This window comes from Blennius ocellaris, assembly GCF_963422515.1.
Source record: "Blennius ocellaris genome assembly, chromosome: 8".
NCBI lineage: Eukaryota > Metazoa > Chordata > Actinopteri > Blenniiformes > Blenniidae > Blennius > Blennius ocellaris.
The window spans coordinates 17,963,003-17,988,422 of NC_137657.1; the positions used below are offsets into that span (position 1 = coordinate 17,963,003).

The 25,420-nt window shown below is 41.5% G+C and overlaps 3 protein-coding genes across 3 annotated transcripts; 2 read left to right on the plus strand and 1 right to left on the minus strand.

Moving 5' to 3' along the window:
- Positions 1-547: 547 nt before the first annotated feature.
- On the minus strand, positions 548-6,791 carry cfap418 (cilia and flagella associated protein 418; the record flags this gene model as incomplete). Its single annotated transcript, XM_080500522.1, has 6 exons — positions 548-2,577; positions 5,179-5,274; positions 5,473-5,538; positions 5,794-5,858; positions 6,359-6,461; positions 6,643-6,791. 6 exons carry the CDS (start codon positions 6,789-6,791, stop codon positions 2,418-2,420), a joined length of 639 nt encoding a protein of 212 aa, XP_080356648.1. The 3' UTR covers positions 548-2,417.
- A 1,051-nt stretch (positions 6,792-7,842) lies between these two features.
- ice1 (KIAA0947-like (H. sapiens)) lies at positions 7,843-15,679 on the plus strand (the record flags this gene model as incomplete). Its single annotated transcript, XM_080500523.1, has 20 exons — positions 7,843-7,932; positions 8,069-8,127; positions 8,773-8,884; positions 9,051-9,127; positions 9,220-9,257; positions 9,363-9,445; positions 9,571-9,647; positions 9,830-9,867; positions 9,958-10,040; positions 10,125-10,161; positions 10,370-10,426; positions 10,519-10,602; positions 10,703-10,719; positions 11,336-13,738; positions 13,962-14,124; positions 14,335-14,495; positions 14,745-14,935; positions 15,024-15,124; positions 15,245-15,343; positions 15,489-15,679. The coding sequence occupies 20 exons, from the start codon at positions 7,843-7,845 to the stop codon at positions 15,668-15,670; spliced, it is 4,152 nt and encodes a 1,383-aa protein (XP_080356649.1). The 3' UTR covers positions 15,671-15,679.
- A 1,366-nt stretch (positions 15,680-17,045) lies between these two features.
- On the plus strand, positions 17,046-24,352 carry LOC308133316 (terminal nucleotidyltransferase 4A-like; the record flags this gene model as incomplete). Its single annotated transcript, XM_080500623.1, has 12 exons — positions 17,046-17,761; positions 18,754-18,877; positions 20,123-20,169; positions 20,642-20,762; positions 20,845-20,952; positions 21,042-21,170; positions 21,792-22,005; positions 22,448-22,577; positions 22,764-22,867; positions 23,015-23,193; positions 23,315-23,452; positions 23,586-24,352. The coding sequence occupies 12 exons, from the start codon at positions 17,046-17,048 to the stop codon at positions 24,030-24,032; spliced, it is 2,457 nt and encodes an 818-aa protein (XP_080356749.1). The 3' UTR covers positions 24,033-24,352.
- Positions 24,353-25,420: the final 1,068 nt, after the last annotated feature.

Consider the following 25,420-nt stretch of genomic DNA (forward strand, 5'->3'; position numbering starts at 1 on the left):
CATGGAATTGATCTTTCAGCAGTGAAATCCAAACATCGGCTTTTTTTTTTTGTTTTCCGAAAGACAGGCGACAACCTCCCTTCCACAATCTGCAGCTCTCTATCACACGGGCTGTTTGCTTTCCTCCGCCTCCTCTCCTCCTCTTCATCAGCTTTGTGCTTCTGTTCTTCCTGCTGTCTGACAGGAGAGAAACTGACTCACTTTTCTGTCACTCCGACTTTCTCTTTCCGTCGCACTGAATCGAGCTCGCAGTCAGCAGGAGGGGCTGACACCTGCAAGCATGTCCTGGATCACCTCAATGCAGCTCGAAGAATGACATAACCGCTGTTTGTACTCGACCAGTGAGCGGGGAGCATCTTGAAATAAGGCCTCGTCGACTGAGCTTCTCAGCTTTTCACGTCCACGCCCACTTCAGTGTGGATCATGTCAGTAAGCCGATGGATGAATAATGACGGTGACATTTCGAGCAAAAAAGCCCAAAGAAAAACCAGGCACTTTATTTGACAAAAGCAGCCTCCACAGGCATCCAACAAGTTACGGCCGCAATCAGTAAATCTCTCACAGGTTCAGTTTGACGGAACAAAGTGACTGAGTTTCATTGAGGTTGTGAGCGTCGACTTTATTCCATCACAGAGGTCTGACTTTGTCCTTCGCACTGCTGTTATTTCACGCTCACAGCAGGAAAACTCGTGTTTCTCTCAGGTGTAATCGCTTTCGAGACGAGCCAGAACTGTCCCCGGCTGAGTATCCCCGCAGGAGAATGTGTACAATCCTTTCACTTCTTTCGCCTTCAAGCTGAGGTTTTATCATCCGTAATTCGCACACATAATCGTATTATAGCTACATGAACTATTCATGTTTCCTGTAGCTGTAAGAACTGAAACATAATACAGTAATATCCCAATAAGTATTTTAGACCGACGTTGAATTCATATCGACCACGCAGCCTTTTAAATGTATCAGCTTTTCAATTGCATCAGATAAAAGAATGACGTCTGTCTCAGAAAAGAGTGTAGAGGCCAACAAATACTGAATGAGACTGACGACAGAAGCATCGACTCATTGATGAGCTTTATGTCTCTGTGACTCAGACCTTCACCGTTGTCCTTGAGCACATCTCTGAGTATCATTTCTGCACTCCCGACATTTCCTTGTATCACAATAAGCACACTGTATTTCATTTGGAGTCATCTGCACATAAAACTCCAGCTCCTCACTGTATCACAATATGAGTCTTTCAATTCGAAAAGCCTGAAATAAACGTAACTTATTTAAAAGAAAAAAAAATCTTTGCTCAGTTTCTGTTGAACCACATGGCGATGTATTGGGTTGGGCCTTTCTATATGGAGTTTGCATGTTTTTTTTCCTCTGTGTGGGCTTTTTTAGTTCAGGAGTACCACAGGAGAAAAAAAAACATGTTTGTGTCACTCCAGTTTGCTCTCAGGTATGACTGTGATGGTTTGTCTCTATTGCCTCTGCGGTGGATGACTGGTACCTCTTCAGAGGCTGACAGATCAGAAATAGCTATAAAAAAAAAAGTCATCTTATTTTAATGGAATGAGGTGTTGTCAGCACAACTCATAAATACAGAGCAATGTCTTATTTTCGGGAGGTTGTTGTGTAATCATTTCAGGAATGATGTTTTCTCTCTCCTGGCGCATGTTTTCTTTTTGTTTTCTCCCGAGGCGGCCTCTCTTTGAAAGAAATTAATTAAAATACAACATTCTGTTTGAAGCTTCAATCCAAACACATCTCATAATTGAGTTAACAAAAAGTCTTCAATAGTATTTTTCCTCTACAGATTTACTGATGTTATACATATGTAAAACGCCTTGTAGTGAAACACGAGACACATTTTTAAGCTGTAATGATGAACTCTGTGTCTGATGTGTTAATTACTTTGTTTCGGAAGAAAACGACGTCTTTTCTGGCTTCAGGCTTGGTGATTGTTGGAGCTGCATTCATATGTGTGCTTCTCCTTTGTGTCGCTTTACGATACCATAGGAGTGGGTTGTGACTTTATGTGTTACAAAGCAGCTGATAGTCAAGTGTATGTTTAACTAATGAAAAAGTGCTGCTGACGGATTGATGCAGTTAGACGTTTCATACAGATTTTAATCGGAGGGATGTTCTATGGGATTAGGATTGCTCGGAACCTGACAAAATGTAAGGCTCTTTGAACTCCATCATCATCCTGAAAGCCTTTTCACCTTCAGCAAAGTGGAGTCGGATCTTGTGAGGTTATTGTTGTGATGAGCTTTGGGGCTGCTCCCGCAGTAGAACAGTGCTATATCGGTGAAGTCCATTTACATTTACCATCAGCTGTGTTATCGCCTCAGCCTTGAGACATTACGTTCACTGTGACAATAGTGGATTTGGTCCATTAGTGAACAGTCTTGACAGCTGTGGTGTCACTTTCAGTCCTGGTGTTTGCCACAGACCCATCTGAGCTGAGGGTGGTCCCGGAGGTCTGCGGGCTCCAGCGTGGAGAACCAGCTGCACTGGCAGGCGTACGCCCGCAAACCTCTCCTCCTCTTCAACTTGCTTCTCAGCTTTTGACGGTCAGGCATGTTGTTCCTGCCCACAGAGGGAGAAAGACGCTGTACAAGTGAGAAGCTGAAGATGCGAGCCGAGTGTTCTCAGCTTCACCCTGCACCGACAGTGAAGTGGCAAATTAATTAGGAAATAAAATGAAAAGTGCGTGATGATTTGTACTTATTAATCAGCAGCACAGAAAGATGGTGTAAGAATGAAACGAGGTTTCGAATTGGCCTGAAATGACCTTATAACGAGGAACAGAGTCACATTTCCATGCTGATCGACCTGCTTATTTGGAATTAAATCAAATTAGATACACTTTTTTTCAGAACTTAATCAACTGAAATTTCGCCATCAATCAAGTTGCTGCATATTTCATTAAAAATAGTAAAAAAGGGCTATATATACATTTATTTATTGTTTTTTTAAGCTTTTAGAAATTGACTGGGGGAAAAAAACAGAGAAACATTGAGATGACTGAGAATGTGACTTCAAGCAAAACATGTAAATCGTTCTGTTCTTTAACTTGTACTTGTTTGTCTGGATTGAATTAAAGCTTTCCCCAAGAGGAAATCCATATTTCCTATGTGAGTCACAAAGGGAAAGATAAACAGTAGAAGCATGTGTGTGATATAATCTCAGCAGACTGTCTCTCTCTGCTGTTTTTTTTTCTTTTTTCTTTCCTTTCCTGTTGAGAGACTGAAGCTTCACTGATAACACGCATGGTGACAGGAAGGGCAAACTCATCATCCTGAGTGCTCCGGAGTGTTCCAAAGTGTTGTGAACTTAACAAAGCCACACTTCAGGTAAACTCCACGCTTGCAGAGAAAAGCATGAGGCAGCATTAAAATGTCAGAACTGCTCGTGCCTGGATGCGCTTCATATTGGAATGTGAAAAGTGTCTTTTAATTTAGTTTTGTTTAAACAATCATTAAAAAAATCAAAAGTAATAATCGCACCGTTTCACACCTCAGTTCATCCAAAGGCGACAAACATACATTTGAGGTTAAATAATAACTTCAAAATCACTCATAGTTGTGCATATAATTGGATGGATGGATTCTTTCTGCCCACATGATGTTTCCATGCCCACATGAAACATTTCACACATTTTGTTTCTTGCCGTTTTATTGACAGGACTGGTTGTTTTGTAGGCACTGCCATTGCGAGTATAGTTCACTTAGAGAGTGTAACGTATGCATTACACCTGGTGATAGATAAACATACAATCACACCATTCACTCATTGTTTAGATACATCAGTGGGAGAGATGCATTAAATAGGCATTCATGTTCTAAAAGCGACCTGCCTTCACCCATTGCCAGCTGGGATCATTCCAGCACTCTGAATTGGTTTAAGTGGAACAGAAGATGAATCGATCGAATAAAAAGCTCTTGTTTTGGAGCTACTGGAATCCGAGATGGTATTACAAACAATTAAATTTACTCCATAAAACAACTGACACTGAAAATACTAAATATTCAGGCTCCATTTTGATTTTATGGCTGCAGAACTATCAAAATAATGAGTGCTTTTGCCTTTTTTTTGTTTTCAAAATAATTTCAACTTTCAATATCTATCAGTTACAATATTGTTGTGTGTTTTAGATACGACTTTGAATCTGATGATACATACATGTGTGACATGCTGGTGTTTGAATCTGGTCTGTGAGTGGCCTCAAAGTCCTGGGAGGCACTGTAGGTTCCACTATATGGGCACAAAGCTCTATATCTGTGCTTTCTGCTATTTCTTTCTTACTCTTTTTTTAATTCTACACAAGATAAGCAGTCTAATGGTTATGGTTGTGAGAAATGCAGGCCAAATCCTGTCAGTGGCAACAGAAAAGGTGTGATAGAGCATTTCACTGTGACACCTTTGTTAAATTCAAATGAAACTGGAAAAATATCAAGGCAGCTGTAAGGTGGACAAGCAGAAATTAGTATTAACATTGCTTCGAAATCCATCTTCTTTTCTAATTAATTTACATGTGATATCAATAGCAGTATGAAGAACAAAGAAGCACAGACACCCCACAATGCTTCCTCCAGCTCATCCATAGGGACCACAACCCTCTCTCACAATAATGATGTATAGAATATTATCTCCCTAGAAGATACCTCAGGGTCTAGCTCTTCTAACAAGATGCCCCAAAAACTTCAACTTCTCCTCTCAATGCACAGGAGTAGTGTCTTGATTTTATGTTTTTTTTTTAACGTTTCACCACTCAGATTTAGAATCATGCAGCCGCATGTGCGATTGTGAATGGTACATGAAATGCAATCTATGAGCTACAATAACAGCTGCCTGTGGCTGAACACATGAACAGGCAGAAAACTGATCATGAAAAACAAAACTGGGAGCTAAAATGAAGCTTAGCAAACTAAAAAATAGATCAAATAAAATACACTGATAATTGAACTGAATATAATTTTGCACCACTGTGATGTGAGTAGATTCATCAGTTTTCACATGAAGTCATGAGAAATGCTCAATTCTAATATAAAATCTTATTTTTCTCTCAAGTTGCTCGAGAAAAAAGAAAAAAAAGAAGGAAAAAATGAACATGACTAACACTCCTCTGGCTCAATACTGCCCTCTCCTGAATAAGTTGAGAAAGAGCTGATCTTTCTTCAGACTCACCTGAGGAACAGGTAATCGCATGATGAGTCCCACTCAAAGTCATCGAACATCAGCACACGGAAATCACAGGAAATACAGCGCAGCTGATCACATGACCTGATGATGCACAGTTATTCACGTTTTTAACAGTTTGATGGTACAGACACATTCAACCAGGAGCAACTCTCCTGGACAGTGGCACATTAAAAGTGCAATTAACTAAAACACACACAATAGTACATTGTGGGTGTTTGACTCAAAAACCAGGAGCAATGAGAGAAACTCTGTTTATATATAAATATATGTTTCTCACACCTTTGGGACGTGGCTGTTCCAACCCCATTTGTGACGGCGCTCCCACCAATGAAAACAGGACAGCACCTGATACAGAACAAACCTCAGCATCATGATCAGCTCCAAGCTCCACACATACAACATATTTGAAGATCATAAGTGCAGCCACAAAAGAATAAATCAGAACCCCCAAAAACAAAAATATAAAACCCAGTTTTTAAATAAATACATGTACATAATTATGTAACATGCTTTTATGTGTTTGGACTGGACAGTGTGAAATCTGGCATGTGATGATCAAACATGCATGTTTTTACTCTAAAGTAAAGTTAAATTACTTACTTTCTTCCCCCAGACTGAGAGGAAAGCTTTTTTTCCACTTCTCTTCCTTTACACCACTGCTTTGTCTGAAATAAATGGGTAAAAAATAAATACAGTTTATAACCTGTCACCACACACGGACAAGTGCATGTTGACATAAACCAGATTTTATTAACACCAATTGACTCTGCTATTGGTCATATTTGAAAACCTCTGTGTCTAATGTTTTGTCACTGGATCCCTAAACAAGCTGAAATCCACACGTCTGTTATAGGATGATATAATGTGAGATCTTAATTTGGAGGGATTTATTATGGCTCAGCATTTCAGAGGTAACAACTATAGGACAGTTAATCCATACAGTGCAACTTCCCTGAAATAGACATGTCTACTAATTGGATAGATCTGGAAGAAAGTGAAAGTGTAGCTGTGTTATATAGCTGCCAAGCTCTCAACAATTATTTATGTTTATATCAAGTGAGAGTAGCTGAAAAGCCCAAGTCTATTGAATACTGAAGGATGGACTGATGGCACTGCAATTTTCCATAGGACTCCAGCAGTGTGCATGTCATATGTGCAACTTGACCTTCAGCTGAGCTGAATCTCCATAGTCTTCCTCCAGCAACTCTTCCAGCAGGGCGTCGATATCATCACCGACACTGCCCACAGCATGTTGGACATTTGAGACACTAATTGAAAATCAAAATACAAAGTCAAAGAAATACTGTGTTTCTGTCGTGGCTCAAGTTTGTATCAAACATCAGTGGATGCTTTTCTCACTCGTACGCGGTCTGTCTAATGTTTTATTGTGAAAACTTCAGTTTCCTTTTAGCTTGAAGCTGAGCTATTAGCCAGCCTAGTATAGTTAACCTGAGTTTTTCCAGTTCGTCGGTGCTTTTGCCGCATGTTGTAGCCTCAGTCGAGTCCTCGTGAGGTGGAGACGTCACGGACACGTTATGACAAAACTTCTTCTCCACTTCATCCAGCAGATCGTCCAGGTCATCGTCATCATCGGCCATCACAACTCTTTAGCTCCTCGGCTAACTAGTGAAGGTAGCTCGCAGCATAGGCTAGCACCCGGAGCGTCCGTTGTTGCTAAGTGACAGGAGAACACAAACGGAAAACAGAGGCCGGAATTTCAAAGTAAATGCCAAACTTGAAAATTCCAGAGGAAGTTTTGTGTGCCTGCCTCTGCTTTCATCTAAGCGCCTCACTGGCAACACATGCTGATCTCCTCGTATCTCTTAATTTCATGCAAAATCAGTAATATTAATATTAAGAGGTCAAGCTGGACAAAATTCTTAAGATGGCATTGCAGGTTTTAGTTTGGAAATGTGACAGGAAGTATCCTCGTTGTCGCGCCAAATCGCCTCACGTGATCAAAATAAAGCGCATAGTACTGTAGAATGTTCCGGATGATAAATGTACATTACGAATTTTACTGAGTAAAGTAGCGCAATAAAAATCTACAAAATACACCAGTGGTATGTCTCTGCAAACTCACACAATCTTCGATGTGTCCAGCAGATGTCACCGTTTGTGACTGTGCATCACAAGCTGAACTATTTTTACCTAAACTAGTTCATATTGCAATCATAATTTACATATTTTGTCATTGTTAATGAAAAGTGCAAATTAAGTAAGATCTTGTTAATTTCAAACTAAATATCCCGATCCGATTCACGTGTTAATTTAATTTGTCAACAGATACGCATGCGTTTCAATTTTGCTACGCAAAAATATGCCTGAAAGGAAAATCTGACCTTTCACAAAAACACATTAACGTAATCTCAAATGTTACTTTTCGTTTGGACATCTTATTAAATTACACAAGTGGATGAATTTAACGACAAAAAACAAGAAAGTCAGAAATGGCCATATATATTTCGTTCTGGCATTTGTAGTGACTGCTTCTGTGGGGTCCTGACATGGGTCCTTTCTCAACGTGGGAGACGCGAAAATGTGAAGTTGTTTTGAACTTGTGAGGTTTGGCGATACTGACTTATTTACTGGTAGTAACCTCACACATCATAAACGAAGTGTTGTTTCGGACCCTCGCGGAGCTCGACCATGATGCCGGGAGAGAGTCAGAGCAGGACTGTGGCCATCGCTGCGGACGCTATGGTTGGAAACTGCCAGAACTGCTCTGTTCTGCAGCAGGTTAGTGGACGGTACTAACACAGAGACGTTCATTTTAATATCAAAGCTCACGTGTATATTCTTCTTATGGATTCACCTAAACTTGTAAGTTTATTTCTGTGTTGTTTTGAGTGTGTCTTCCCGGCTGTTGTTTCAGAATCTGACCGAGTATGTGTCCTCATTTGTGGCACTGAAACAGAAGATAACCGTCACGGAGTGAGTATGACCTGCAAGATATAAACTGTTTAACTGGAACTTGTCTCCTGAATATTTCTATAGCCAAGTCTCCCGTTAATTCCACTGTATTTCCCTTATTGACTTTATTATCTTCTTCAAAGCAAGGTAGATTTATTCGTATAGCACCATTATCCTACATGAATAAGATTATGAAATAATTAAAATAAAGTGATTAACATAGTTATAAAAAGAAACACAAACAAAGTAACAGCGTTACTAAGATAGAGGTAATAAAATAAGTAAACCATATTGCTTAACAGAACGTCTGAGTAAATTATAATTTTTCTATGGCTTCTTAAAAGAAGTGTGTGTCAGCAGTCTGCAGGTGTTCAGGACATTTCTTCCACTGGTGAGGAGCACAGCTATTTAGATAGAAATAGGATGCTGCTGTACAAGTGCACTTTTTATTTAATTCCTTGCTTATAAATGTCCTGATAAACTGCTTGTTTTTTTCATTATACACTTAGAAGTAGGTTGACATTCTAGAAACGTATCAGTTACAGTTTCTGGAATATACTGGGGGTCACTGTTTTTTCACTTGAATGCAGACTGGACCATGTTATGCTCCTTGCTATTGCTTGCATCTTTATTAACATGTCTGTTTCCTCAACACTTGTTACAAAGTGATACGATTAGGCTTCAGCAACAGCTGGAGGAGCTACAGATCCGGTTGGGTACTTTAGAGACGAAGACGGCAGATTATGAATGTGTGCAAGCAGAACTTGAAGAAAAAAAGGTATGTGGTTTTTCAGGTGGATTGCATTCAAATATTGTGATTAGGAGTAATATCTTGTGGTATGTTGTTATGATTGGTATACCACTATTCCCACAAGTCCTTTGTGTGCTGGGTGTTGATATTTTTCCCACGTCGGGCTGATATTAATTTTGTTTGTGTTTTACAGCATGCTCTTGTGGCCTATGTGGATTTGTCTGAAGAAATGGAAAGCCTGAAGCACAGAAATGGCAAGATAATCGCAGAGTAAGTTATTGTATCCATCAAAGATATGACAGTTGAAATTACTGTGCTACTTTAGTGTCTGAAGGACACATTCTGTTGTTTGCATCCCTCAGGAATGAACAGCTTGCAGATCAACTCAAGACTGTAAAAGGTAAATTGTATTTTCATCAGCAATGCAAGACATTGTGTTTATGATAAGTTGCTAAACATGACTGAATATTTCTCTGATTTTCTCTCAAATTGTTTCAATTGTTAGAAATGGCAGAAGCACAGTCACTTGAACATTCACAGCTCAGGAGGGAAAAGGCTATTGTGGAAAATGACTTGCTGCAAACCCAGGTAAGCAAAAACAAGCTCATACATTTGACCTGTTCACTGACAATGATGTCCATTGTTCTTTTGACCTGAACCGAAGTACATCATCCTGCTTCCGTTTTTGTGAAATGTCATTTTCAACTTTTCAGGCATCTTTGAAGAAATTTCAGACACAGACAGAGAGAGTTGAAATGTTGATGAAGGAAAAATCCAAAATGGCAAGCATGTAAGATCTTTTCTGTTTCACGCAATGGCAGAAGCCATGTGTCTCTCCTTCAATGTGAAATTTAAAACAATATTTACCTCATTGTAAGATATTAGTATTTCAATTTGATCATCAGTTGTAGTTTGGAAAATCTTAAAAAGCAAATTATACTCATTGGTGTTGCGTTGTTTTCATATCAACAGAAAAGAAGACCTAGAAAATAAAGTGAGACTTTTGGAAGGTTGGTATTGAGAATCGTAAATTCAGTATGTTTTTATGCATGTCTTGGATATTTATGCAATCGTGCTTTATTGTCCTGACATTATTTCAGATTCAATTTGCAAGCAGAATCATCAAATATCCCAACTGACCAAAGAAAAGAACCTCCTCCAAAGAAATATTGATGATCTGCAGGTACATTAAGAACTTCACTTTGAGGCAAATATTTTCCAACAGTATTTAAATGACGTTTTTCTCATTGTTTCATTTGCTTTTTAGGTGAGACTGATAAGCCTGGAAAGAGAACGCTGTAAAGGTATGAAATTATTTTTTATTCACCGATGGTGTCGCTGTGATAACATCTTTTTGCTGTAATTACAATACAAATGACCAAGTTTTGTACATTTTGTACTGTATCTGCATCTGTAATTATAAAGAGAACATTTGTTGTTCTTTAGTCAGCACAATTGGGAAATGTTTTTTTTTCTTCCTATGGTTGGACTGAAATCTAATTTCTCTCAAAGAATATAGAAGCACAGCAACTCAAGCAAGCACACCCAGAGAGCCTAAAGTCAACAAAGGTAAGCAGTAGAGATTTTTGGATTGACGACATTAGTTAGATTAGGGAAGACCATTTAGCTTAATTATTGACTGGAACATTTCTTTTCCCCAGAAAGGTTCAAGGCTCTGCTGGAGGATCTGTGGGCATGTGTTCAGCCAGGGCAGAAGCAGCCCACGAACCAGTTGCACTTTACAGGTGACGCATCATTTATGGCCTGTCTACCTTTTTCTATGTTTCTCTTACAGCTTTACATTTATATGTACGTGTCCATCATATTTCATTTTTGTGATTGCAGATTCCAGTTACAAGCAGGTGTTTCCTTCTCCACAAAGCAAAATGGACTTTCGTGGCCATGAAAAGTCTCTGCTTGCTTCTTCTAAAATCAGTGACTCGTCCATTTCACACGCAACCCTAAAATCATCTCTCCAAGCACAAAATGCTATTGAAGACCAAGCATCTCCGCTGTGTTTAAGAGGAAAAAAACTAGCAAAACATGCAACAAAGGTCAAGCAATCACACAAGGAAGACAAATCTAATGAGTTAGTTCTTGACATAAGCAACCTGGAAATGTCTGTCAAGGAGATATTGGAATATTTTCAACCTTTGCCTCCCTGCATATCGCCCCTGCGAGATTTGGTGAGATTTCTTTACATTAAGTGTTGGTTATTTCTTTTGTACTGTTCCCTATGTATGTGCCAGGTTAGGTTTGTGGCTTTGGTTTATTATTCAAAGAGACACAAAGTAAAGATCTCTTAGAATTACAGGTTGTTTTACTCATGTAAAATAAGATGTAAATCTTGTTAAATTTCCATCAGTTTAAATTTAAAAAATGTATCTTCTGCAGTCATTTTAATGTAGTAATGTTTTGTTAAAATACAGTCTCTAAAAAAATACATTCTTCTTTCTGTATTTCTCTCTGGAAACAAAGGTGGAATCTATGGATATTGATGGCAAGGAAAAGGAAACTCATCCCACACTGACAGAAGACCTTTTGCCTTCCAAGCCAGAGGAGGCCTTACACACCGCGACACAACTGTCCAATCAGAAGAATTCACAAACTACTGCATCCCCTCCAGAAGAAGACATGGACTCACCAATGGCCATAAAAAAGGACGATACACGCATTTCAAATGAAACGGACTCTAAAAACTTGGGACAAAGTGTGTCAGATTCTCCGATGAAGGATGAAACGAATGACATCAATAGAAACACATATCCCCAAAAAGTCATAGTGACAGAGCGAGAGCCAGCGTCTGTACAATCAATAACAACAGAACTGTCATCTTCGTTGGATGTCACAGTTTTGGCTGAATCTGTTTCACTACCAACTAATGGTTTGAATCTCACCAGCAGTGATGCCAGTGGCTCATCTAGAACTGAAACTGGGAACTCTACAGGAGAGGCAAAGCAGTACCAGTCTGAGAGTCTCATCAAATTGGATGTAGACACAAGCCCAAGCAGTGACACTGATGCAAAAACAGTCACTCCTGGTGATGGAGAGTCACCCAGAGGAAGTGATGCTACTGTGATCTCGAGTGAAGCTTTAATCATGTCACCCGCAACTCTTGCAAACAATGTGAAAGACGCCGATGCTCCAAAAACCGAAAGTACTTCAGATGGTGAGAAGAGTCTAGACACATTTGCAATCAAGCGTCAATCGTCCCCAGACAAAGACCATGACCTGTCAGAAGTGTCTCTTTCCGCAACCAGTGACCTTTGTGTCTCACAAGAAATTGTTGAGCAGAGGACAGAAATGGATGCATCCATCACGATTCTTGGAAAGGAAGCTAGTTATGCAATACGAGAAACTGGTGGAGATGATGTGAAAGTTTCCCCTATCAAGTCGAATGGTGACAACAAATCGCCGTCTCCTATGAATTCTCCAGCCCTGAACGAAGATCAAGAACATGGTCAAAATGGATTTACAACACCTTTAAGAAATGACACTACCATGGACCTAACTGAACATGAAATCAAGACGATGGATGATCATGTGTCCCTTTCAGACTTTCAGAAGAAGCAAACTCTTGACTGTAAACCTTTAATAGAAAATACACATTCACCCTGCAGGCAGTTGAGCCCAAGATGTGTATCACCTACTGTAAAACTGCAGACTTTTGAAAATCACCTCAACCCATCAAAACTGAATATAGATGTTAACTCTGAATGTATTTCAAATAACAAAACAGTTCCTGTTCCCAGTTTAGAGAACGAAGGCATTATTGAAAGAACTATTGTCCAAGACTTCCCTCGGGACAACCTAGATGCAGGTACTGCTGCCTCATTTATTCAAAATGCTGCTTCTACACACAAACCGAATAACTGTTTGGAATCCCGTACAGAGGAGTGTGAAAAACAAGCCTCAGAATCTGACGGGGGTAAGAAGGAGAGCATAGCAACCACAGAGTTTATGAGCCAAATTCTCTCTGAAGTTGGTGCTCCTCTCCCTCCTCTATTGACCCCTCTCGACACGCCTCCAAAGACGGGTACATCAATTAACCCAAGGCATGCAATTGGGAAGCTGTTGTTTCCTTCACCTATGAATACGTTGCATTCGCCAACCCCCCCTATTCAAGCCCACCTGATGCCCAACAGTCAGCAGCAGAGCTCTTCGTCCCTAAACAGCCCGGTACCGCCGAATGGAGTCCCCTCGTCTCCACTGCAGTTTGGCTCTGCCACACCGAAACATGCAGTTCCCGTCCCTGGTCGCCTCCCTATAACAGCAATGAATTCCTCCCAGCCATCTTCTACCAGTCCGTCTCAGGAAAATTCCATGAGGATTCTTGATAGCATGTATCCAGAGCTCTCTGCCCGAGCCCGGACTCTCAGCATTCTCAGAGGAAATGTCAGTCTCACAGTTGGGTCATCAGAGGGTGGCTCTCTTCCCATGGCTGCAGATAGTCAGGCATCCAGCTTCAAGACTCTGAATTCCACTTCCACAGCCTTCACCAAGACTGATGTAAGGGGAGAGAAAAGATCAGCCACCTGTTTGCTCCAACCTGTAAACAAATGTCTCCGGCTTGATAGTAGCTCAGCGGATGTTGTTGACAAGCATGTGCTTTCCTCTTCTACAAACGGTGACGAGGACTCCTCTTCATCCCAAACTCCGAATGTCACACAGGCAATAAAAGAGACAAATTCTGGCTTACTGGAGATGGGCAACTGTGCCAAGCAAAACCTTATAGTTGACTCTTTAAAGAAAATTGAAAGCCAGTGCTTTGATCTGTTACCTGTGATCCGGAGCCACCTGCATGTCGGCAACCTGCCAAAAAACCCCGTCCTGAGAGATGAGGAAAAGGAGGTCATCGCTGAAATCTGCAAAAGCAGCTCGGTGAGTTCTTGGCATTATAAATTAATATGTTCTACCAGTTAGTTGTGTCATTTTTGCCATCTGTCTGGCCGTTTTAATAGAAACTAGCATTCTATGGTCGTCCTTGTTCAAATAAATGTTTCGATAAAGAAAATTGGCTTCTGAGATTTCGAGTGGAGGTTTTTTTTTTTGTGTGTGTGTATAAACATTCTTTTCTTCTCATCCATGGCCTTTTCAGCACATGGCAGATGCGATGACTGTAGCCATCCTCAACAAACTGAAAGCTGGAAAACAAGAGCTCAGCAGGAACAGCATGCAGGCCCTTTGCCGGGTCTACACAGGGATCTGTAGACAGAAGGGAGACCAGGAAAAGGCTCATCTCCTGGCTTACAGCATTCTCACTGAAGGTGAACAATTGCTTTCTTGTGGTATTCAAAGCATCTTTGCACCTATGATTCTTTTATGCAGTTGTTTTTTTCCCTCTTCTGTATTAAAAACACATGGCAATTAAGCTAAACTAAATATCAAAAATGCTCTCAGTACTGTACCCTGACACCTTCTCACTGAGTTTTGTGGTACTTAAAAAAAAAAAAAAAAAAATCTTTCCATCTCTGCAGATTTCCCAGAGTCTGCTCAGCTGGTTTTGTTTATGGTGACAACATGGCCCACCGTCCTTTCACATAGTAGTTCTTTGTGCCAGGCCATTCATACCGTCACAAAACTGAAAGCAACCGATGAGATTCTCGGCTGCCTGTCACCATTCCTTGGTTGGGAAAAGGTATGTTTTTGGACATTGTGCTGTATTGCATTCAGCTTGCCCTATCCTCGTAAGTGACCAAGCTGTAGTATTAAGTATTAATTGTGTGCATCATGAGAAGAGCCTCTGCAGAAGACAGCTTTCATACTAAGTTAATGTTTGTAGGATTTTAAAGCTTTCGAGACATTTTTCTTGCCCATCTGTCTTACGTTAATCTGTAATATCAGGTGAGGTGCATAATCTAATGCCTGTCTTTCCCTATTGCCACAGAGTCCTCCATGTGACATTGATCATCTGATCTCCAGGACTCTGTCTGAGATCCAGACGGGTGAAAATCTGTCTTTTACAAAACACAGTCGTTACGGGGATGACCTGAGCACAGTGGCTTGGGAACGGGTCTTCACACTGCACCTCCTCTGTTCACACAAGAAGTGGAAGTGGACTTATCAACATTTACTGGGGTACATTCTGTTATTTTATTTCACATTAATTCAGTATAGAACGAAACGCTTAAGAGATAGTAATGTTTGTTATTTTTACCTTTGACAGAAAGGAGCTGTGGCCAATAATGAACGAATGGGTAACGCAGCCGAGAGATCAACAAGAGCCGATCTCCGATGTCACTGTGGCTACTGTACTCCGGCTCATAGGTGAACTGTTGCTTTTGTTGTTTTTTTTTAAACTATCTCAAACATGTTGTATGTAGTAATTCAGTCGTCAGAGGACAGAAGGACATCTAATGTTTGTTTTTGTTTTTTTCTTGTCAATAGGATGCCTTTGCCAGCTTGGACTCAAAGAGATGTCTGTTACCTCTGTGGTGACAGTTTCCAATGTCATCAACACTTTTGGTAGGCATGCACAGACTGAAGGTATGTTGTATACTAAACCACAGTGAACAATCGATTCCTTTTTATATTTAAGTTGTCTTTGTTTGATTGTAAGAATGTTAAGTTGTATCCATAATGTATTGACATTTTGTAGTCAACATGTCTGTGCCATGTCTTATGTCTGTAGGTGTGCCATGGGAGGTCCAGCTTGCAGCAGTCTACAGCATCTACGACTTGTCTCCTTGCAACCCCAAACATGCCCTGGATGCTCTGGGAGAATGGAGAGGAGAAGCATCTCGGAAAGTTCCTCCTGCAGTCACCAGCTACATCAACCAGTTAGCCTCTATTTGTAGACAAGTCAAATGTTAGGAAAGGCAAAGCCCCGCATTAAGTTTGTCCTTCCACGTTTTAAGATGTAGCAAGTATGACAGCATTCACTTTATTTTGCATGTTTCTGCTGCAGTGTCTTGTGGCCATTTGCAAATTTTACAATATCTCAGAACTTAATAGTTAATGTTGTTACAGAATAAAATTGTTTTTTTTTCATGTTAATTTCAACAAAAGGTAGAAATTTTAACCAGCCACAAAAGGCAAGATGTGTACAGACACATCTTTCCGCTACTTTACAATACTCAGGTTCATTTGTAAAATACTGTACATGTTTTGTGTCTTCTGGTTTGGTGGTGGTGCTAATGAAATGCTTTCTTTTAAATCAACTGTAAATACATGTTTATAGCCATGTAAGATATTGACAAAGTAAATGGGTGGTACCATTCTACGTTTGAAAGCCTATTAAAAATGTTGAATTTTTTTTGTAGTCTTCATTCTTCTGTCTCTTCTCAGTTACACTTACTAAGACAAAATGTCCCAGGCAATGTTGCTTAGGGGTCTATAAATAAAGTGAGAAATGGGCATTGAAATTCAGCTGACCTGAAGCTGTTTTATATGACTTGCACCTACTAAGTAATGTGATTAACCAAGAACACACTCAACACTGGTAAAATAGGGATAAAGGAGGTGACTGGTAATACAATAAAATTACTAGAACCATCACGTTTGCCGAGACCAGGCTCATCTGTGAGGCAATTGCACAATCAAGGCAGAGTTTCCGAATTTGGCTGCCAAAATAAAAGCTTCACGTTTCCATTGGTTTCATTTGCATGTTGGTAAAGGTAGTATTCCTTTAAAAAAACCAATTTGTTTCAAGGAGTCTTGATAACAGTTTTGAAATTGTTGATGGACCAGAACAATTGCTACAGTTAATTACTTTGTCCATGAATTATTCTAAATGTGTTGTCGCTGGTTCGATCCCAGTCGTATCACTTTAATACAATTTGTGATATCACATATGTACTGATTTATATTTGGCGTCGATAAGACGTTATGTAAAAAAAAAAAAAAAAAAAAGAAAGCATTAGGTGCTGGTGTGTTTCCTGTGTGTGTGTGTGTGTGTGTGTAACCTGCCCCTGTCAGTTGTCGGGGGCGTGTTCACAGATTTAAATCCCTTGCACATGCGCACGAGCTGATCCGTGCTGCTGGGTGCGCCATATTGGCTGGTTTACATGGGGAGTGGAGTTAAGCAAGCGGCTTTAAATAAAAACGCAAAGCAATTTCGGGACATGAAGCTCTTCGAGGATATCGAGTAAAATCAGCGCGGTTCGGCTTCATTCGGTTCCCCGAGTGCAACGCGATCAGTTTGCAGTTTCCCCCCCGCGAGGAGCTTCTCTCGGCAAACTCGAGCCCAATGGATCCCAGGACCGCTTGGATCCAGCCGGAGCAGAAGGGACCTGCCAATTCCCTGTGGATGCACATTTGGGAAACCTCTCAGGGATTTGGAGCGAACCCCGCCGTTGACAACCACTTTCACCAACGGCGCAACTTCGCCGTGCACAACGCGAACTCCGCGGACTCGCGGGACGAGTATCACCCGGGCGCAGCGCCGCCGCTGCCCGGGGTCGCGTTCGGGAAGCAGGCGAAGCGAGACGGAGGCGGAGGGAGGGGAAGTGTCCGGAGGAAGGGCTCGCTGTCACCGACCACCTCCTCGTCGCTGGACTCGGAGGCCGAGAGCTCGTCGCCCTGTGGCTCGTCGCTGCAGATCGACAATCTGAACGTGAATGAAGAGGCCAAGCAGTTTCTCCACTACGGCGAGCCCGGCGAGGGCAGCCTCCGACGGCAGTGCCCCCCTCCGCCTCTTCACGCTGTCCAGCAACACTGTCGCAGCATGCAACAATCCGGCGGCCACACCCCCAGCGGGATGAAGAATCAGCATGGGAACAAGCAGCACCACTATCAGACCCACTCCCCCGGCCGCAGGAGGCCACTGAGCCGGGCCAACACTTTCCACGGCGTCCACCCGGCCCTGTCCCCGTCCCCGTCGCCGTCCTCCTGCTGCAGCGGCCACTGTGGAGACTCCGCCTGCTGTCTGTGGAGGACCAGGCGCTACAGCCCGGACATCAACGGGTAGGACAGACATGCACATCTAAATCAATTACACCTGGACCAGACACACACACACACACACACACACACGCACACGCACGCACGCACACGCACACGCACGGCATTTTAAATACAGTTTCCAGATGATTTCTGGTCCAGACATGCAGTGTGACATTTGGGTCACATAAAAACATTACTGCTGCGGAAGGCCCAGTCATGAGTTCAACTTTTACTTCCTTGTTGTTTTCTTGGAAATCATGAAATAAAAGCAATCAGAAAAGATGCATATGTACGTCATATAAATAGGAGGGATTGGTGAAAAAAAAAAAAGAGAAAATGCTAATCAAAAGGTACATTCTGTACATTTACATAGGTTGTCAATCAGATGGCCTGCAAGCCAAAACTGGCCTGTTGAGAATCTATTTTGGCCAGCAAGTCAATATTGCCAAGTAGCATTGTAAAAGTTCCTCCCACAATTTCAAATTTGCTTGTTTGAGTTTTTGTTTTATAAAAGAAACATTTCTGATCCACTCACTTTGAATAATACATTTTCAATAATAATGGACACTTTTATTCACAAGGATTCTTAAAGTAGTAGCTATAATCACACACACTGAGGCATATATATATATATATTTTTTTTTTAAGTCATGGAGGCCCATTAGAAAATTAATTGGGGTGCCTTTCTTGTAAAACAAAAGGAATATTTGGAATAAAAAAAAAAAAAAAGTGTCCCAGAGTTGTCACACTAGCATTTTAGTGGCCTGACCGATTGAGGATCAGCTACTCAATGAAAAGAGAATCCTGAATGAAACTGAATTGACACCCTTGTCAATGACAGCAACTCAGTGTTGCATGGAACCAATGCACACATTTCCACCTGATTCATAATTTCTCATTGATATCATGCAAGCCAAACAGGAACCCTGGTAGTTCATCAAATGTCAGTCTTTCCATTTTTCCACTTCCTGCTCTATTTATTTCTCTCTCTTCCACATCTTTGTCGTTTTCAGGCTTCATGAGGAGATTGTAGACTTTTTCAACTTCATGTCGCCGCGGCCTGAGGAGGAGGCCATGAGAAGAGACGTTGTGAACAGAATAGAGAGCGTCATCAAGGACTTGTGGCCCACAGCCCGGGTGAGTGTCCGTCAGCAGGGTGCATTTGTACCAATGCAGACGCTCGGAGAGGTAAACCCCTGCTGTGATCCCTGAATTTCAAGTGTCATTCCAGCAAACTCTGACCTTTTATATAAAAAAAAAAATAATAATAATTCTTTGTGGGATTACTTGAGGTACCTCATGCTGCTCAGTTTCCAGTACCATGCTGTTCCTCTACTTTTATCCATTTGAATCGCGACTCCCCGACATGGTGACGGTCATCTTTACAGAATTCCATGAAATATCTACCAAGTTGCCACTTCCCTTTGGCTCTTGTATTAACTGTTCAGGTGAAAAGGCTCACTCTGATTTCCTCACACAGTCCAAAAATACACCTTTGAGGATAATTGGTCTAAATTGCTTGCAGGTGTGAGTGCGTGTGACAGTACAAGTTACCAGTCCATCACAGAGGCGGTGTATCTCCAGTCGCCCGCAGTCATCTGGGATTGGCTCAAACTCTCCAAAACACTGAGACCAAAAAAAAACATGAAGGCAAAATATTGCATTATCCACTTCCAGTAAGAGGGTAATAGATTACAACAAGCAAATCAGTTCAATATGAACGGTCAGGGAAGAAATCATTCAAGTATAATCGGTTTAAAGTTGTCCTCCCTTTGCTCCGTTAATGTGTTCGACGCAACCCTGTTCTGATTCTTCAATGCGTCTTTGTCATGACTAGTTTCCTGCTCAGTTAATAATACAAAGCTGCAGTAAATCGGTGTGATCAGTTTCGTTTCTATATGCAGACATCATGTTTGGAGCATTAATGCACCTGGGTGCCCTCCATTCGCCAAGCAGTCAGCAGCCTAATTTACAGTATACGTCCTCCCAGACATGATCATTTATTCATGTATTCCCAAAGTAACACAAGGGAGTTATTTTTCCGTTGTGTGCTGCCAACAGTCGTTGACAATGACGGTAAAGTTTTTTTTAAATTAAAAATTTTTTTTTTCATATATATGCAATATAAACGTTTTGAACAGGTCTTGGCCTGCAGAAGTCCCACAGGGTTTCAATCTAACCGATCGTTTCTGTCGGGGTTTTTTTTCTTTACTTTTCCACAAAGATTATTTTGTCTTCGTCCTCTAAGCTGTGCATGTATACATGTGCTTATTATTTTTGCCAAATTAAGAATTATTGTGAGTCCTATTTCCAGATTTGGTTAACACGAGTCAACTTGTTGGCATCTACACCACAGTTATTCGTTTGCTTGGTTGTCTGCAGGTGGAGATATTTGGCAGTTTCAGCACGGGACTCTATCTTCCAACAAGGTTGGTTCTTCTTTCCTGTTGGAGTTTAAAGTGCCATTCTTTGTCTTTTCAGGTTATGATAGGTGATAAGAGATGGGACTGACTGGAAGAAAATATAAGTAACTTAATTGTTGATGCTTACAGCTGCTCTTATGACCATATATTGAACACATTTCCTGAACAGATTGCTTCTTTAGCTGTATATGTATATGTTGTATATGTTTCATTTAAGATATTTGTTTTTCTCGTCACCAGAACAAAAGGTAGCTGATAACCTTTTGGAAAGCAAATGATTTCTTAATGAACCCCATCGTCAAAGCTGCCGTTGTTTATTTTTTTGTCTTGTGTTTTGATTAAAACTCTTCAAACTGTCATCTCGTGTCTGCCAATCAAATCGTTCTGTGCCGTCTGCATCAGTATGCATTGCTTGAAGCAATACAAAAGGGAATGAACGTGTTTCAGGTAAGATCTATTTTTGTGCTTTTGTCCTCAGTGACATTGACCTTGTGGTGTTTGGGAAGTGGGATCATCCTCCTCTGCAGCAGCTGGAGCAAGCCCTGAGAAAACACAACGTGGCAGGGCCGTATCCCATCAAGGTCCTTGACAAAGCAACAGTAAGTCACCCCCAAAAGATATGTCTGGCTTTTTACAGTCGGGTTCACTTTAATATAACCTCAGACTAAATATTATTTGTAGGTGCCTATAATAAAGCTCACCGATCACCAAACAGAGGTGAAAGTTGACATCAGCTTTAATGTAGAGACGGCGGTCAAAGCAGCACAATTCATCAAAAGCTACCTTAAGGTAAGTCCAGTTACTCAAGACATCTTTAAATTGTGCTCACATTAGTAATCTTTCAGTGATTGTTGACTTTTTTTCCCCTTATTTTGCAGAAATATACGGTTCTGCCACCTCTGATCTTCGTTCTGAAGCAGTTCTTGTTGCAGAGGGACCTGAATGAAGTCTTCACTGGGGGAATCAGCTCCTACAGTCTGATACTAATGGCCATTAGCTTCCTGCAGGTACACTTGCATGCATGTTATTGCAATGAGCATCAGATTATGGAACCGTTAAAGAATCTCCCTGTTTGTTGTCAAAATACTCAACACTTTGTGAAGAAACACTCTTCAACATGTGACTCATACATTTCAATAATACCCAGGTCCAATAGTCTGGAGGAACAAATATGTGAGGCAGGTGTTGCGTCGTTGTATCCACTAATTCCTCCAGGTAGTATCGTGGCCAGCTAGTGGTTTCGGGCCCTATAAAATCTGAGCCCAAGTCTGAATGAGATGGATTAGGAAAGGACCCCAGCAGGTTTAGAAACAACCTGAGGTATGAGTGTGTAGGAGGTTGGAGACTTGTGTACAGTATGTTTGATAGTGTTCGGGTTTGAACTGCTTTTAAACAGGAAGTGTTGCGTTCAGCTATATTCAACCCATGAGAAATAGTTCATGCAAATTAAGACCTTCTGCCAATAATGGCAATGCATGTTAATAGTAGCATTGATCTGTTTGATCATCAAACTCGTGTTTTAAGTATGTTTTTTGTTGTGAAATGTGTTTTCCCACTTACCTCTGGCATTCTCACCAATTAAAGTTTATATATTTATATACTGAGTCCTTTCTGTTCTGTAATCACAGTTGCATCCTCGGATTGACACGCGACGTGCCAACATCAACCTGGGCATCCTGCTGATAGAGTTTTTTGAACTATATGGCCGTGATTTTAACTACATGAAGACGGGCATCCGGGTGAAGAATGGAGGAGCCTCCCTGTCCAAGGAGGAAATGATGAAAGCCATGATGAATGGAAACAGACCTTCTATGCTCTGCATTGAGGATCCGATACAGCCAGGTGAGCCCGAACCCTTTCACACCAGTTGGTGCAGAGCAGAATATAGGCTTGGTGGGAACCAAATTAGAAATGAGTCTCAGCATGCACCATGATATTAAGTTTTTGGGGGGACTTTATGTGCGATGGAGTACCCCCGAGCCTTCTCATTTCCAACTTGTGGTATACGTGAGGCTTTTGGTCCACCGTCTACTACGATGGCTTTCACGACACAATTGGTTCTACTGGAGCAGCCGCTCTGAGAAGGTCCTCGAGGTGTTCTTGGAGCGGCCGCTCTAGAGTTTAGTCTTGCCAAAATCTAAGATCCACCTAAATGGGGCCAGTGTCAAAACCCCGTTAATTTTAGAGTGTAATATATGTTGACTATACCACTATGTGGACAACTGCATACATTATCTGCCATGATGATTTCTAATATGATTTTTTTTGGGGGGGGTTGTCACAGGGAACGACGTGGGCAGGAGTTCTTATGGAATCCTCCAAGTGAAACAAGTGTTTGACTTTGCCTACATGGTGCTGAGTCATGGTGTGTCCCCTCTTGCCCGGGCATACCCCAACAAAGAAAACAATGACAGGTTGGCTGATTTGAAAACTTATGAGATCAGTTACTTTTTCTTTTCTTTTTTTCCCCCCCATGAAACCAATTTACATGTTCCTATATGTAAGTGTGACTAATTTTCTGTCGTGTTTTGTTCTGGCTTTTTGAGTGGGAACTGGTGACTTTGTCCTGTTACGATAAAGAACTTGCCTCTCTTTTGTAGTGCACTAGGACGAATCATCAAAGTGAGCCCGGAGGTCCTGGCCTACAGGGACTGGACGATTAAAAAGTGGGGCGCCAAGCAGTTTGCGAAGCTGGATCAGCATGGTAACTCTTGGTCTACTGAAATGAACTTAACAATACTTCAGAACTGTGACGCTCTCGTAAAGTGATCCATTACTTCAGATATGCATGATTTAATGCTGGAAACTCAAAGAAACCAGGGTCAATACTTGCATTCCGTTTGGTTCGTAGATATCGAGTCCTGTGAACAGGACCTTACCAGGTTGATGCTGGTGGAGGATCAAAGAGACAGTTCTTCCCCCACCAGTGCCGAGTCGCATTCACCTTCCCCAGTCTTTCTCCCCAGTCCTCAGCACCACTCATCCTCCTCATCCGCATGCTCGCTCTGCTCCTCCTCTGGAAGCGACATCGTAAGGATGGAAATATTTTTTATCTTATTTGTATCTTCGCTACATCTGCAGGAGCATGTGCTGTAGTTTTGTCCTTTTCCCTGCGGTTCAGTTAAACAATTTTTTTTTTTTAATTCCCCAGGAGTCTGACTCTCCTCCAAGCAACAATACTGTTATCCAGCTTCATCCCATCACTCTGGCCTCGGTCCATTCGTTAATCCAACTGGCTTCAGACCTGAGGGCCACACATCCTGCAAGCTTCATCCAAACATCACCTCAGGTTAGCAGATAAAAAAAAAAAAAAAATAAAAATATATATATATATCTTGCTTTCACATCTAACCCTAACCCTCTATTCAAATAATGTAAGTGTAACAAAGCGCCGTTTTCACTGTCTTTTCTTCTCTTGTAAGGTCCAGATGTCTCTCCCAGAAAGCATCACTGTCCCCGCCCTCCCCGATTGCCAGTTTTACCAGGAGTCTCCTCCTTCCATCAGTGTTGTGCACCGTCACCCTTCACACGTCACCCAAGTCCCCCAGCACACCAACTCCACGAGCCCTGCCCCCAGCCCCCTCCACCAGCTCCACCACCCTCAGGTAGGAGGGCAGCACAGCCACGCCTACACTGTGACATCCGTTTCAAACGGCTCCACTGAGACGCACAAATTTGGCTTCAAGCACAACCAGGGTGGCGGCCTCCACCACCAAAACCCCACCCAGAGTACCTCGAGTCCCCAGAGAAGGTTTGTTCCGCAGGGCCATAACATGGCACCGGGCTTCAGGAACCAGCAGCAGTACAACCGAAACACGTGGCGACGCAGAAAAAGGGACAGTCTTCCTGCTGCCAACCAGACCAGATGAAATCTGACTGCACGATTCAAGTCGTCCCAGGCCTCTTGCAGCCCATCCCCAAGGATTACATGAATTCACGCTAGTGTTTCTACGGCTGGTTTTCCAAAACGCACCGACGAAGTGCGAGACTTCACATGTCCATTCAAGCAATCTCTCATTACATGTAAGAAAACTGTTAAAAGGCTTAAAATCGTAACCAGGTGGACTTATTGTTACAATCCATCTGTAATCAGAAACTTTCTCTGAATTTGATGCACACCAGCAGAGACTTGAGTTGACTGAGGAATTACTGTTCGCCGAACTGGATCTTCCCATCAGTGGCACCTGCTAGTTGGTCGAAGACTCCACTTTCCATGCAACTTGAGCATCTTTGAGCATCATGTGCCATAGCACCAGACTGGTTCATCAAGTCTGACATCTTTCGACACTGACCGGGCCTTTTCTTTTTGTATTGAAGTTTGGGCTCATCTGGTCTTCTCAATGCAACTCCTTTTTAGCTTAAATCTTGATCCCAAATTGTTAGAGCTTGGACTATTGTCTAAAAATTGTATTCCAGAGTGAAGCAAAGCACTACCTTTCTACCTATGCAGCGCAACGCTGACGATGTTTCTGTGTGACGGCACAAAATGGACCTTGTCTCAAGTGCTTAAACTGTGATGACTTGTTTGAATGTAATGCGTGTTTCTTTTTCAGTGTTGGTCGTTCTCTTTTGTTCTCTTGGTTTGTTTTTTTTTTTGTTTTTTTGTCACTGAGGGATTTCTTTCTCCACATTGGCACTATATTTGGTTCCGTACTGTAAAAGTTGACACCTTATTTTACTTTTGTTGCACTGATGTGCAATAATGACTGGCTTTTATTTAATTTATTTCACATTTTATTTTTTAGTTTTAGCGGGTCTTCCCTTTTTTTCCCCAATACTATACTGATCTGTGCAATAGATGGATTTAAGGGCCGAAAAGGAACGTGAGTCTGTTTTGAGTGTGTGCGTGTGAGTGTGTGTGCAGCTTTCAAACACAAGAGGGAGCTATGGTGTAACATGAGAAATGTGCCAAAAATCCCACAATGCCAACATAATACTCATGTTTCATTTGCAACTGTATTATGATCACTTGAAAACTGTTTGCCAATTGCCTGTCCCAAATCATTTTCCACCAGTATTCTCATTTCAAACATATCACTCAGTATTCAGCGGTTTTACTTGGCTGTGTTTCCACATGATAGACTTGGAGACTCTCTTGGGGAAATGCACATTTATCTGTGTTTATGTGTGTCATTACAAAACTCGTTGGTGCTACTTAATACCAGCAAAGTACTTGTTTTTTGCCTTCTTATTTTGTCAAAGCAACAGTTTAACTGCCTTCTGAAATGACCAAATCTGCCCTTTTTTCCTGTACGTC